Source organism: Peromyscus eremicus, chromosome 14, assembly GCF_949786415.1.
Source record: "Peromyscus eremicus chromosome 14, PerEre_H2_v1, whole genome shotgun sequence".
NCBI classification, from domain to species: domain Eukaryota; kingdom Metazoa; phylum Chordata; class Mammalia; order Rodentia; family Cricetidae; genus Peromyscus; species Peromyscus eremicus.
This window is the reverse complement of record NC_081430.1, coordinates 50,983,249-50,998,515: the sequence shown is the minus strand read 5'-3', so window position 1 is coordinate 50,998,515 and position 15,267 is coordinate 50,983,249. Positions and strand designations below refer to the sequence as shown.

General features: G+C 42.2%; 1 protein-coding gene across 2 annotated transcripts in view; it reads right to left on the bottom strand.

The window, feature by feature from the left end:
- The window catches only part of Unc79 (unc-79 homolog, NALCN channel complex subunit), a 192,915-nt gene that overhangs the window by 112,495 nt on the left and 65,153 nt on the right, over positions 1–15,267 (bottom strand). For both annotated transcript variants that reach the window (XM_059279488.1, XM_059279489.1), the window contains exons 12-17: positions 14,286–14,516; positions 9,968–10,158; positions 9,310–9,433; positions 7,603–7,743; positions 5,465–5,686; positions 2,258–2,485 (exon numbers count right to left, since the gene is read on the bottom strand). In XM_059279488.1, coding sequence (XP_059135471.1) covers positions 2,258–2,485; positions 5,465–5,686; positions 7,603–7,743; positions 9,310–9,433; positions 9,968–10,158; positions 14,286–14,516 — 1,137 coding nt within the window. The remainder of the gene's footprint in view (positions 1–2,257; positions 2,486–5,464; positions 5,687–7,602; positions 7,744–9,309; positions 9,434–9,967; positions 10,159–14,285; positions 14,517–15,267) is intronic.

Sequence of the window (15,267 nt, the reverse complement as noted above, 5' to 3'; positions counted from 1 at the left end):
CTACAAGCCCCAGGAATCTACAGACCTGGTGTTGTGATGGGACTGGTATTACCTGCCTTGAAAACTAGCCCAAGCCTTCTGCCAGCCCATCCTCTGTGGGCTCATCTCCCTGTGTCCTCCCCTTGACCCAGGAAGAGGAGGAGAGACCTAAGATGGCCAGTCCAGGCAGTGGAGACCATGTTCCAGGACAGACATCTCTCTTACTCAAGAGAGCTTCTCTTCCAGTTGAATTTCAAAGAAAAAGAGAACCCTTGGCTTCATCTCCAAATTTATATTAAGGGCTCGACCATCGTGAGAACATTAGAGACATGAAGGGTTGTCTGGGATGGATCAAGTTCTCTACATTTATGCTTAATTTTCCTCTTTGGCTTAGGTGACCCAAACCCACTAGGATGAGAGCCCAGGACAACCCCGTGTGGCCTCTTTCCCTTACAGTTCATCCTCCAAAGAGATGTCTAGGATTCAGATAGACGTCACTCAGTTGGCTTGTTCTCAAACTGCAAACTACTGGAATCTGCCTTCATCCCCTGGCTACCACCATCTCCAAGGGCACAAAGGACCCTCCAGCTTCCGAATTCTCTGGGCACTTTGCTTTTTCCTCTCCTCGGAATGTGAGGCTTGGTACTCCCTCCTGTTGGGCACTGTCTCCTGCCCTGGCTTCTTCGTTACCACTCCTCTCAGGTTTTTCCCTCACAACTCTGACCTCTTTTTGAGAATTTGCCTTTGGTCTTCTCTTCCTCTCTTTTCCCCCTCTTAATTGTTGATTCTTCCCAGAATTAGCGTACACTACTCCAAAGAATGTCTTTCTTTCCAATCTTTCTCTTAAGAATGAGATTCAAGCTGTGTGCTAGTTTATTTAAACCCTGTTGAGATTGTGCCCATTGTGATATTGAGGTGGGCCTTGAAAAGGTGATTAGAGCTTCTCCACTAACAGATGAATGCCCATGCATCATCGGGTGAAATTCTCTAAGTCTGAATTCTTTTCTGCCTCTTCATTGTCATCAGCTTTACTGTGACTCTAAACTCGGGCCTCATCTCCCTCCTCAAATGACTCCTGGTCCCATCACCCTGGGGCTAGTCTCAAGGTCCCTCTTCTATGGCTCCCATAGCTACTTGGTTCAGATCCTGCTGCAATACTGTCACACTGGCTTCTGGTTTTCCATTTACTTAAGTGTGCTTCTGATAAGACTCTGGGCTTTTTGGTTGTTTTTATCAGTGCTGGAGATAGAACTCAGGGCTTTGTGCGTGCTAGGCAGACACTCTGTCACTGAGCTATACGTCCAGACAGACCCTACCTAGATTTCTTGGCTTCAATCTCTATTTCCTCACCATCTGTTACTGTGACTGGTTTTATTTTGGTTGCTTTTCAATTAAATTCAATTAAATTAAGTTGACAAGGATGAACCTGGAAGACGTTATGCTATGGTAATAAATGAGGCAGATCAAGCAAACATAACCTATTCTCACTTGCATGAAGGATCTAAAACATCTAAGCTCAGAGTGGTGGATAGTAGACAGCAGTTAGAGAGAACAAGGGGGGAGGGGGGGAGCGTGTTTTATAGTAACTTCCCAATGGCTGTGTTAAGATATAATATTATATTAAAACAGGACTAATAAGGTCAAAAGACTGCAGCTGAAGGCACATTTTATTGCTGATATGTGATACTTTAGAAAGTGTTGGATCTTTTTAGAGAAGTAACTTTTGACCCTAAACAATTGGTGAAGAAGCAGAGGGCGGCAGATGGTGGCTTGGATAACTCAGTGTCATCTACCTCTGATGTCCTGAGGGTATTTTGCTGTTATGTATGTCCTTTAAAATATGCTATACAGAAAACAGCTAAAGTACGGAGTCACTGAAGCGTGGCATCCATCAGTGGTCAATTCTTTATGTGATTTTTCCTGAAAGCAAAACATGAACATAACCAGAAGAGAGAATGGGTTTCCTTCATTGTTAATGAAGTTGGTGAATTACTTGGATCAGTATCCATACACAATCTACTTTATATTTAATTGTATAATGTACTATGTCCATTTTCATTTAAACTTCATAAAAGTAAATGACTGATAAAAATCCTTTAGGGATACCAGCAACGTTCTGTGTTTGGGAAAACTCTGTGAGTAGGGCTGCTACCACTCCACTTTGGCCACTTACAAACATCTGTATCCTGCACCCCATCTCCTCCCTAGATAACAGTTAAATATCCCCATCACACTGGCTTTGCTTATCATGAGCCTTCCCATTTCTTCAACTGCTTACCACCAGCCGGCTTTCATCTTTGGGTGCTAGTCTCTCTAGGAGTTCACAAGCAAGCTGGTAGCAAAGGATACTAGACTGGCATAAGTTACATTCCTTTGCCTTTTTGTCCTTCTGGCAGCTGTGGGAGCCCCCCCAGGGGGCCTGGAAGACATTGTTGATGATAGAAATAATGTCCTTTGACAAACTGTGCTCTAAACCCATCGTGATGCCGTCATCTTGTAACTCCATCTGAAAGACACACAAAAGGACATAGAGAAAGAGAGAGAGGAAGGAAAAGAAGACAGTTTGGTCCTTAATCCACGATTCTATTGGCAGAGTACTTGTCAGTAATTAAATTACTTTAAAACATTATATGCTTAAAAGCAACAAAGATACACTGCTTTCTAGCATCTGTCTAAAATTAGTATAAACACAAGATAAAGTATACAGATTATCCTTAAAATCATGTGTGTCATTACAGATGGTTCTGAGTCACCATGTATTTGGATTCAAACCTGGGTCCTCTGGAAGAGCAGTTCCCATAGCCATTTGTTGGTTTGTTTGTTTTATTCTAGAACAATCCAAGATTACTTCATTTGTTCCGTTTTCTAGTTTCTCTCCTCTCTCTCTCTCTCTCTCTCTCTCTCTCTCTCTCTCTCTCTCTCTCTCTCTCTCTCTCTCTCTGAAGCACGATCTCACTATATAGCCTTGTCTGGCTCAGTACTCACTACGTAGACCAGGTTGACCTTGAGCTTGCAGCAATCCTCTTGTCTCATCCTCTCAAGTGTTGGAGTTAAAGACAGGTACCATTGTGCTTGTTGAGACGGTGACTTTTCATCCCTATGGTGCTGGCAATTGCACTTAGGGCTTCTCACACAGCTAGGCAGGCTCTGTTCCACTGAGCTGCGTCCCCAACCCTTCAGTCATTCTCTAGAATAGTTCCTTGGTCCTTTTTATTCCTGACCCTGATTTGTTTTGAGAATATAGTCCCACTATTTTATAAAACATATTTCAAATAGATTTTGTTTTATTTTTCCATATGAACTGATTTGAGCCATACATTTGAGAGGGCAGAAAGCTCACACATGTGATATTTTAGCTCGTTATTATACCAAGAGGCAGAGGCTGTAGAGATGGCTCAGCACTTAAGAGCACTTGCTGCTTTTCCAGAGGACCTGAATTAAGCTCCTAGCACCCACATCAGGCTGATTACAACTGCCTGTAACTCCAACTGCAAAAGACCCAGTGCCCTCTTGTGGACTCCAGGAGCACATATACTCACACTGCCTCCCCACCCAGACACATACACACATAATTAAATACTTTTTAAAACCTTATATCAGGAAGCATAGGGAAGAATTACTGATGAGCGCTTGTGATCTCATCAGTCTCTCTACTGGAAAGTTATTGCAATGATGCATTGTATCCCAGGGTGCAACATCTGCATATCCAACCACAGCCAAGGACAAAAATAGTTGGAAAAGACCATTGTATCTTTCCTGAGCACGTACAGAATTATCTTTTTCTTGCCTAAACCATGAAGTGTAACAGCTATTCACATGACACTCACATTGTATTAGGCGCTACAGATAACAGATCTATGATTCAAAGCATGGAATGTATGTAATGTTATATTAGTTAGTGTTGTATACAACTCCTGTGTCATTTCCTATATGAGACTTGAATATCCATGGATTATGGTGTCTGTGGATGGTTCTGGAATCTCCCGAAGATGCCAAGGGAAGGCTCCACTTTACCTTCCGTAATTATTACTTAATCTATGTGATTTCTTGTTTCTTGTCAGAATCTCGGCTACTAGTTTTAACCTGGTGGATGGTTCGTGCCTGAATCAATCACTATTACAATGGCTTTAAAATGATAACATTCCAAGTCCATCCTTTTTTCCTGGACTTGTTATTGTGTAGTATCCCACTGGAGGAGCCTTTGTTCCTTCTCTACTGCTTACATGCTGTTCATCTGATTATTCCTGTGCCTGTGGACTCACATAATCTGCTGCTCTGATTAGTTATTCTGCTGCTCAAGCTACTCCATGTTTGGTTAGTGCAAATGTCTTCAAACTGGCTCTATTTCCTTTTAACACGTCCACACCATTCTCTTTCTTTCTTGTTTGTGGTATCGGGACTCAAACCCAAGGTCTTGCTTTTGGAGGTACCCAGCTCTGCCACTGAGCCTTCCACATTCTCTAAAATAGCTCCTTAATTTCTGTTAGTGTGAGATTTTTCCAGACTCTTCCTTGTCTCAACTCTGGAACTAGTCATTTGTCTAAGGAACCCTGGTTCCTTTCCTTGGAGAGCAGTACTTAGAAACCAAACTCTAGACAGGAAGTGAGAAATGACATTTTTCACATGTGTGAAATCACACAAAGTAATGAGTTTGAAAAGGTATGTAATGAGTTTAAAAAGATATATCTTCTTAAACACTCATGCAGGTAACCCCACACAATAAATCAATCAATCAATCAATAAATAAATAATAGGTAGATAGATAGATGATAGGTAGATAGATGAGAGAGAGAGAGATAGATAGATAGATAGATAGATAGATAGATAGATAGATAGATAGATAGATAGATAGAGTTTTAAATTCGGCTGAGTTAATTTTCTGTTTTGCTATAGATATGACAGTTATATTAATTCTGAAGTATAATTTTCCGTAAGTTAGACAGTAATCCTTTCTGATTTTGAATACACTCTGAAGTGTGGACACAACAATTAATTAAGAAAACAGGGTCAACAACATCTGAAAAATTTGAGAGCAGGGTGTTGAGGGTTCTTTGGACTATTATAATTTTCTGCAAATCCAAAATAATTTCAGATTTTTAAATTACAAGGAAATGTCTTTCTCATCAGAGTCTTTTCAACTTTAAAATTCCCTTCAGAAATCAGTTTATAAAACATACCTAAATTATCCCCATCACTACAAAAGTCTGCCGTGATTTTCCCAACAATAGCAGTATCCAGTTTTTTCAGCCAACTTATTCAACCAAAACAGTGTTTCTAAGATTCTGATCCATTTTCACATGCCAACGATGGTGCAGATAGTCACATAAGTCACTTTTAGACTCCTGAGGAGACTCCCACGGAGTCTGAAAACATCTTACTTGATGTTGCCCCGCGTCAATGAGAGCAAAGAGGCCCACCCGATAGACGGAATCACTAGGACAGGGTCCTCTTATGCCCAACCTCAAGGGATCTCATGCTCCACTACCTGCTTTAGGAGAAGATCAAACATCAGGATGAAACAATTAAGATTCATGTCATCATCTTCACAGTCAAAATCAATAGTCCTTCCTCCTGGGTGTCCAAAATTCTTGAAAGGGCTACGAAATGGACTACGCATGGGACTCCGGAATGGACTCTGGAAAGGACTATGAAACGGACTCAACATATTGTGCTGACCTCGCCGACCAGGATCAGAGGCGACACTCACCTGGAAGAAAAAACAGCAGCAAATGCAAATGACCTCAGGAGACTCCAAAGGCTCTGCATGCTGTGTGAGGACCCTAGAGAAGGTGTCTCCTGCTCTCATAATGGCTTCCCAAAATCATGTGTACCTCCCCATAAAATGTGTAAACAAGGAAGGAAAACATCCATGTTTTCATATTAGCTGTCTGGAAATGAACTGGAACCCTGAGGAATGAAGGCGTCTGCCATCATTTTCGTCCCATCAAATGCTGCCAGAATAAACTACTAAATATGGAAAACATGTTGAAAATGAGAAATTATAAAGGTAAAATAGTTAAGATAATTTTTAGAATTATAAATGTAGACTTCTAGATCAGAAAGACTTTAGAATGGCCCCAGATTATAATGATCAAACTCATGAGAAGAGATACAATGGACCTGCTGCACTGGATGTTTCCCATGTGCCCACCCAAGCCCCTGTTGAGGTCCTCACTTTTCTACTCTGCTCTCTACTGTGTCTCGTCTGGCTCCTCTGCTGCCTGGTGTCCAGGTGGGTTCAGCCAATGGTAGGCACCGGAAGAACAGGGCTGCAGAGGCAAGTGGAAGGGATATTTCTTGCCACTTCTGCTTGCTCTGTGGTGCATCTGCGGTCATCATTCTGTGGTGACCTTAGTCAGTCACCTAGTGGAGTTCCAGCTCCAGGGTGGCTGCCGGAGTTCCTTATCCTTCAGCCCTGCAGGTACAGCGGCTTCTGTCTGAGCTAGCACTGACTGGTGGGTGCTTCATCATCCTCGTTGTACCTTTGACCGTTCTCATAACTCCACCAGCAGAATCCCCACTAGAACCTCCCCTTTTTACCAAGGGTGATAAATTCTGCGGTGGAGTCCTGTCCAACATGTCATGCTCAACTCCTATTTAATCCCGTAAGGACCGTTCTAGCAATCAGGAAGCACAGCAAACATTATTCGGTTCCAGGTAAACACAATCACCCCTTATGAATCAGAATGTGTGTTTATAGTGTCACTTCACTGGATCTAAGGTTTAGCAACTATAAAAATGAGGATGATGGGGTCTTACAACTCCGTGATGTTGTTCAGTGTTAACACTACACAGAATGCAGGGCCGTGCCACCTGAGCTTGCCCTACAACCTTTGAGATGCCAAAGGAAGAAAACAAGGTGGGCCACCGGTTCCTACCAAACAGGTAAGCAATGATCCTTTTCAAAAAAGCACTGAGTATAACCTATGATCCCATAACCTCATTAGGGTTTCTGATCCCAGTGTCAGTGGAATGGCTTTGGGAGCATTCTGGGAAGCAGCTTGTCATGCAGAGAGTTGAAATCATTCACCTCTCAGGAACTGCTCATGGTCTGAGAACATCCCTCACTTACAGAAACTCCTTCAGGTCCTCCATGGACATGTTATAAAGCACACTAACCATGCTTAAGCACTTTCTCACCCACAAAGATGAAATAAAAAGGCCTCAGCTGATTTACAACACAGTATCACTTAAAGTCTCCACCAATTCACCCTGTCTTCCCCAAACACAAAACAAACAAAAAAAGACACCCCAATTCTTCCATCAAAGTGAAATACTGATCTACCAGTAACTAGAAAAGAATTTCTATTTACCAGGAAAATGCCCTAACCCCAGAGGAAGAATATAAGTAGAAAAAAATTACTCTCTTGATCTCTCAATGGTAAGAGAAGGTAAAATTAAATTAAAAAGAAATGAAAACAGTAACTTACTGATTAAAGGCTCTATCAAGTCTGTCTTTAACAAATGTTTTCTTATTTAATGTAATTAAAAGATTAATGGAATGGAACGTGATACAATCTTCCCAAAGAGGTTTCTAGTGATGCTACTTTGGAGGCCAGAATAGCTGGCAAGGGTTCCCCACGCCTTAACAAGTAGGACAAGAACAGTCATGGCAATAATTACCCTTCGTGCTGCGGCGTTCCCTGACAGGTCATTGGCTCTTGATTTTCTTTGATTTGCCAATTCTTTGACAGAATTAACACCATCAGAAAACATACTTATCAAGAGTTGAAGTGGAACTGTGATATCTAACTCCGATAACACCTGAGGGAAAAAATCACACACACACAATCCCAAAAAAGTAAATTTTCAAACTCAGAAAACTAACATTTTCTCTATGTAAACTACTGAACGGAAGGACAGTCAGCACACGCGTATGAGCACGGTCATTTTTACGTTTTCACACCAAGGACGTCAGTCATCTTCGGAATTTCCATTTTCCCCTCCCACTGTCCAGTGAGCTGCTGTGTTCTTTCCACTGCATCCCTGGATGCTGTGTGCTCTCTAACATGCTCTATGGAACCTTTTCCCTCGGCTGGCATCATTGCAGCCCTCGCCCTGGCCCACTCCCACTCCAACTGAACACCGCATGCTGGCTTGCTTTCTGGTGCAAGCTCGCATCCTTTTGGGGCTATATGCCCTTCATCTACACCTCATCTACACCTCATCTACACCTCGTTCTGCAATGAACTTTCTGGAGGTCCATGTCTCCTTTCTTCATACAGAAAAAACCCATCCTCTTCTCCTCTTAGACCTCCCCTCATGGTTTTCTGGGAACAATCACCACTTCCACTGAATTTAATGACTGGTACCATTCTACCCACTGTCAGCCTGAAGGAAGAAAGAATGAGAAAAAGTCTGTTTCTAACCCAGTCTTTATCCAACTGTATACTACAAGAGATCAGCAAGTGTTCCCACAGCTAATTGTCGTGAGTTAGTTTTGAGCCCCATCTTATCCATTCTCTTCAATTGCAGCATATACCTTCAGAGCAATGCAGAAGGCCCTGAGTTCGATCCCCAGCACCACAAAAGCAAACTTAAAAAAAAAAAGTATCTGTAATCATAGTTAAACTATGGATCTGCCCTCATTTTGTGAAACTGCTTAAACTTCATAGGGCGGTATTCAATTTCACAATTTTTATTTTTTTTAAACTGAGTGTTCATTAAATAAAATACATATCCAAATGCTAGGAGGAAAGGCTTGGCTAGGCCATAAATTTCAAAATAAGATGTGGTCCCTGAACTTGAGGGGTTTGTAAGTAGAAGGAAAACCAAATCAAAAAAAAAAAACAAAAAAACAAAAAAACAAAAACAAAAACAAAAAAAAAAAACCCTATTAGAGAATTCACAAAGAGAGCCTGTCAGATGCTACAGGAAGGAATAGGATCTGAGCAGACTGAGAGCTACAGAAAACTTGAGAGGAGGTAATTTGTGAGGCAGGCTTTTAAAAGATTAAGTTTGTGCTCTTTGATGGAGACAGAAGAGGAAATCATCCCAGACTGATGGGACAGCACAAACCATTCTCTCCGTGAGTACTTCTCAATCTTTCCAGGAAAAGGCAATTTCTCTGTATCCCGGACACGTAGCCAAACACAAGGCCTAAAAGGCCCTATGAGTTTGGTAATATTACCGAGTACATTTATTCACTACAGCTACAGCTACATGTGTCTGAAATTCAGCCACTTATCTCCACACACATGACACCAGCCCACAGCACACTTTCATAAACACAAAGATTTGGAGTCTCTGCAAAAGCTCTTCCCCCTTCCCCTAGGCATCAAAAGCTCGGTGGCCAGAAGACCACTCCAAATGGTGGTGTCGTTCACTTACATGAAGCCAGAGCAGTGCTTGTTCCTGCACGGTGGAAGGGTATCCTGTAAACCGGCAGCTAATAAAGCCAAACATCTCTTCCATTGAAAATGGCAGAGGACACAGTTCTATGTCAAACATTTTGCTGGAAAGCAGAGCAACAAAGGTAAGTGACCGATAGGCACACACCAAAGACCACTGATGCCACGGAAGTATTCCTAACTATAACCTCGGAGAGCTAAGGCCTGTAGATTAATTACCTTGTATTCTCATCGGGCATTCACATGTTTCACTACTTTAAGAAGCACGTTTCCATCATTAAATAGAAACGATTGTATGGTTGTGACAACATTACATTAGTGTTCATCCCCATGTGGGGCTTAGTAGAAGAAACTGCCCCAGCATCTAAAGACATTTCCCTTCATACTTTCCCAACATATCCCAGCAACTGTATCTGGAAATAAACAAAGGGAATGATAGACATTTACTGCTCCATGAGAACAAGCCCATCTTAGCTCAGTTTCTGGCAACATTTTATCTGAGCACTTCACATCACTCCACAGGATGGTTAGTTATAAAGATTACATAAGACAGTCAGCAGAGTGCCCAGTATTCAGTACATGCTCTGTGAGTGTTAGATATTGCTACAATTAGTGACTTCATTAAACTACTTACCCACCTTAATACTTCCCTGAATTCCTTTAACTGGTTATCAGGGACCTCTGTTCGGATGGCTTCCAGCCATTCTGGCATAATGCACTCCCACACAGACTGGCTGATCACATTGTAAGGGATCAGGCAGAGAATCCTGTTGAGACCTTCCTTTAACTGAGTCACTGTGCTACAGGACTTATCCCAATATCCGCCAACCTACAAAGGCAAAAGAACAAAACATACTCCTTACAGTTATATTCAAGGACTTCTTAGAAGAGAATAGGCCTATTACGAGTCCCAGGCCAAGGGTCTTCAGGATGAGATCTGTGGGAATCTTCAAGCCATCATTAAGATCCATCAGTGAGCCCTGTCTCAAAAAAAAAAAACAAAAATAAAAAAATTTTTTAAAAAATCCATCAGTGAATTTGGGAGTCTCTGCAGGAGGATATTAAGTGCTCTGGGGAAATGCCCAGCAGTGGTACAGCTGTATCATATGGTAATTCTATTTCCAATCAAGACAAATTTCCAAAGAGGCCGCATGGACTTCCACTCCCACCAACAATGTATGAGTGTTCCCCTTTCTCCACATCCATGTCAGCATTTGTTGCCACTTATATTCCTGATGATGACTGTTCTGACTGGGGTGAGACTGGATTTTTTTTTTCAAGACAGAGTTTCTCTGTGTAGTCTTGGCTGTCATGGAACTCATTCTGTAAACCACAAAGATTCACCTGCCTCTGCCTCCTAGCTGCTGGGATTAAAGGCATAGACTACCATGCCCAGAAAGACTGAATCTAAAAAGGTTTGAATCTGCATTTCCATAATGGCTGGGGCTGTTGAGCACTTTTTAAAGTGTTTACTGGCCATTTGTGTTTCTTCTTTTGAGGACTTCATGCTAAACTCCACAGCAAAGAAAAAAAAAACAACACAGTTACAGGTAGATATAGATATTGATCACGGACTGAATTTGAACTATTTTGCTGTGGACTTCCAGAGCCCATGTGAGTTGTGATTCCAAAGTTCTACTCCTACTGTGATGACCAACAGTGAAAAGTCACCCTTTCTAAAGCTGGGTCAACGTGCAGTTTCTCCTGTCTGCAGAGAGACACACTTCCTCCTGCCACACTCAGTACTGCAGATTTTCCTTCATGGACAACAGTGTGGTCCAGAATGCTATTTCTCTCTACTCTTCAAGATCTGCCACAGTCTTTTTTTTAAATAGGTCTAAGGTCTAGCTGGGTGGTGGTGGTGCACGCCTTTAATTCTAGCACCTGGGAGGCAGAGACTGGCAGATCTCTGAGTTTGAGGCCAGCCTGGTCTACAGAGCAAGTTCCAGAAAAGCCAGGGCTACATGGAAAAATCCTGTCTTGAGAAAACCAAGTCGCAGGTGGCCTACATGGCCACATGTGACTTTTAATGTGAGTTCCAGTGCTTTGAACTCAGGTCCTCATGGCAAGCATTCCACCCCTTAGCCATCTCCATAGTCTGTTTTTAAATTCCCTCTCACCCTCCTGGCCCAGCATCTACAGAGAACTAAATCCAGTTGACCATATTCTTATTAAGATCGGGTATTCTTGGGTCAACAAGATGGCTCAGCAGGTAAAGGTGCTTGCTGCCATGCCCAAGGCTAAGCTCCACCTCTCAGACCAACAGAGAAAAAGAAGGAGAGAATGGACTGCAACAGGTTGTCTTTGGACTTCCACAACATACCTTTGCTTGTACAACCCTCCCCCCACCACACAATAAACAAATAAAGGAAAGATTTTTTTTTTTTAAGTATTGGGTAGTCTTGCCCCAGGGCCTACAAGCTGACGCTGGATGACTCAAGCTTCAAAAGATTTATCCACAGAAGTTCAAGTCCCTCGGGAAATGCACCAAATACCCACAACTTTCACGTTGCTTACAGGAAACAAGCATCACTGTAACGCTAACATCCTCATTTTGCTACTGTCTAGAGACCGCCATTCCTGGCTTCTCGCCCTCAGAAACAAGGTCCATGATCTATCCAAGCACAGATATCTGCTTGTGGATTTGTTTCCTCGGGCTAACTCTATCTCTGTCCCCCTTTATGGGCTTCTAATCGTGTACATTCTGACTAAAGCTCTCTGCCTAAAGCAGAGGATTTTGAAAACGCACATCCATTTACCCCCTCCAAAGAGAGTGTCCTGACAATTCAGCCACTCTGAGGGAAGTCACTTCTTGTGTTTAGCTTCAAAAAGCCAGAGCCATGTTGAGTTTGGTATGGAAATCTTAAATCTCTAACAGTTCAGGCAATAATTCGTCATCCCTCATTATGCTCATCCATGAGCCTTCTCTTCTAATTAACTCACTATTGGTTCCCTTGTAGGGCCCACTTTGGAAGAGGAAAAGTTTTACTGACAACATATCTTCTTATCTCCCAGAATCACATCAAACCAGCCTCCTAGAAGAGAAATAACGGGAGCATACCAACACAAGGAAATCCAACAACTGGAAATTGTCCATCACGTAAAAATGCAATTTTACAAATGAGTCAGTAGGTGGCAGCAAAGATGAGCGGAGCGTATCCTATCCCATAACTGCTCAGCCATCTGGATGGTGGAATCCAAGCTATTCCTGCAGATGGTCTGTATTCTGATTTATCCTCAAATGTCTCATTTCAGCACAGTTTTAAACTGAAGATTATCACAAGGTATTTTTGAAAGAAAACAAAATATTAAAAATAAAAATAAAACCTAGAAAATACTTTGGAAATAAAATCACGTATTGCTGCCAAAAACTGATTCCGGGCCTCCACTTTTCTTGGTTAGGCACAAATTATATTGTAATGAAAAAATATGGGGTCTTCCCAAGCTGAGCATCTGCAACTAGTGATCCACTAAGGTAGCAAGAGGAGAGACACAGAGAAACCTGTCCTCCAACACAAGGAGCGGGAGGGCCTTCAGCAGTTCTAGGAACCATTTTTGGTGTTTTTAAAAGTCACAGAGTAGACTTCCATTGTTACTAGAGTCTTAGATGAGAAGCTGATTTAGGGCAGCTGGGGTGGAGGAGGATTCCCAACAAATCAGATCTGTCCACTCATCCCAGAAATCAAAGGAATGATTGAAGACCAAAAAGGAGTTTGATATCCAGGATGACCACACAGGGAAGACAAAGAGGGTGAAGCCTGACTTCCGGAATCCTGGCAAAGTTGGAAGTGACGTGAGGAAAGAGGAAGTGAAGTCTACACAGTGGAGCAGTCTCAGTCAAACAAACTGTGGTCTGGTTGGCCATTATCTCAGTTCTGCTCACACAGAGTATTATTCCTGTTGAGAAATTTGCCCCAAAAGAGAGGGAAGGAGAGAGGCAATCAGGAGGCAGCTATTTCCATTAGCTCACAGGTCATGTATCTAACGGACCTGTGGTGCTGGAAGCGGGGGTGATCTGTTTCCCGTGGGATGTCTGTCCTGATTGAGGGGTGGTAATCTGTCTCTTCACAGGATGATCCCTTGCAAAGCTCAACTCTTCCTGGAAGGTGTGCAGTAATTACTGAAGACTTCAAGGAACCATCACAGAGGTCTGAAAACAGGGCACCTTAAAAATTGGTGGTTGACCAATTTTGAAAATTGAAAATCCCTTTGAGTTGCTTTTATCTTAGCGTCTTTACCCTCCCAGAGGGCTAAATAATTGTTATGCCTACAGGCACAGCTGAGCAAGTAGGCATCTGACCCAAAGAGGGCATACAGAAAATGAGGCTAGAGATGCCACGCTTTGCCTGCTTTCAGTGACCCACTGGGCATGTGCAGGCCCAGGTGAAGATCCATTGCTTTTAGTAAAGAGTTATCTCAGAGGCATTTCCATTCTGTCATCGAGAAGTACACATGAAGCTGCAGAAATTCTCCTCTTTGGTTGCAAAGGAAAGAACTCAGCCCCCAAATCCCATAGAAACTGTTATTATTTCTTTCTTATTAAAAACAAGCGACACCAACAATGAACATATAAGTTATTAGAGACACCTCATTATCCCATCATGCCATTCTTCCCCATCCCAAAACAGTGCCAAAATGGCACATCACCAAAGATGTGGGTATTACACTAACCATTCTTGTCGTTTGTTTGTGTAGATTTGGCTTGGATTTTTGAGAAAACGAACCACCCTGTAGTCCTGACTAGCCTGGTCCTCACTGTGTAGCCCAAACCATCATGGGCCTCAAAGCAATCCTTCTGCCTCAGTCTCCTAAATTCTAGGATAACAGGTACATGCCACCACACCCAGGTAAACTAACCATCTTTGGCTGTTGACACAGAGAGCAGGATGGTCAAAGGTGGCATTTTCCCCCCAAGTTCTCCCCACAGCAAAGTCCAGATGAATGACCTCCACTTACCCTGGCGAACTCCATGGGTTTGGGAAGAAGGCACATGACCATGACATCGAAGCGGATGTCACATACTGTCTTCAGCCACTTGGTAACAAATTGAGGCTTTAGTTTTTCCACTAAACTTCCAACTTCATCGTCCATCATGTATGCCGTGGAATGAAACCACTGAAATACCATGGCCACCAGCCGGGCCAGGCTCTCCGTGGGTGTGTTCTCACTGGGTGTGCAGAGGCTTACCTGGGGTGGGCAGAACAGACCTCAGTCAGGCTCCACCAATCCAGCTTTACAAACTTATTACAAGTATATTTAAAGACAAATTTTTTTAAAAAAGGAGGGTGGGGTCCAGATGATTCAAAATCAGAATGTTACAAATGATTATCACCTGTCCAGAACTTGGATCCTTTCTAGAGGCATGCATTGATTACCACAGTAACATCCCCTAAGCATCCAATAAGCATTGCTTTCCTAGTGTAACTCTATTATGTAACCTGAACTAGAAAAAAATTCCAAAAGATTAAGTCCATGAAGTGATATTTCACTAATATCTTCAATGAAAAAACATCCATAAATATTTCAGTTCTCAAAAGATCAGATTCAGGTTAAAAAAAACCTTGCATCAGTAGTAATTCTGATACCCTAGTGCCTCTCTCAATTTACCATATTATAAGTCATTTTTTTTTAATCTACTCATTAGAAACAATATTTTATTGAGCACTTGGCAGAGTCCAAGAAGACAAAATTAATTAATTAGTTAGTTCATTAAAGCATTGCCCCTGCCTTCTAAGAGTTTTCAACAAAAGGAGCCACTGCGCCCCTATATAATAAGTCTTTGGAAGAAAGACATGTAGAATCAACAATTAATTCTCAGTTTGGTAGTCTTTTTTTGTTTTGTTTTGTTCTTCAAAACTGTGCAAGATTGAAGAGAGCGATCGCTATGGAGACATAATTGTTGACTCTAGCAAGCAAGGGGGAAAAGCTGGCATCTCCG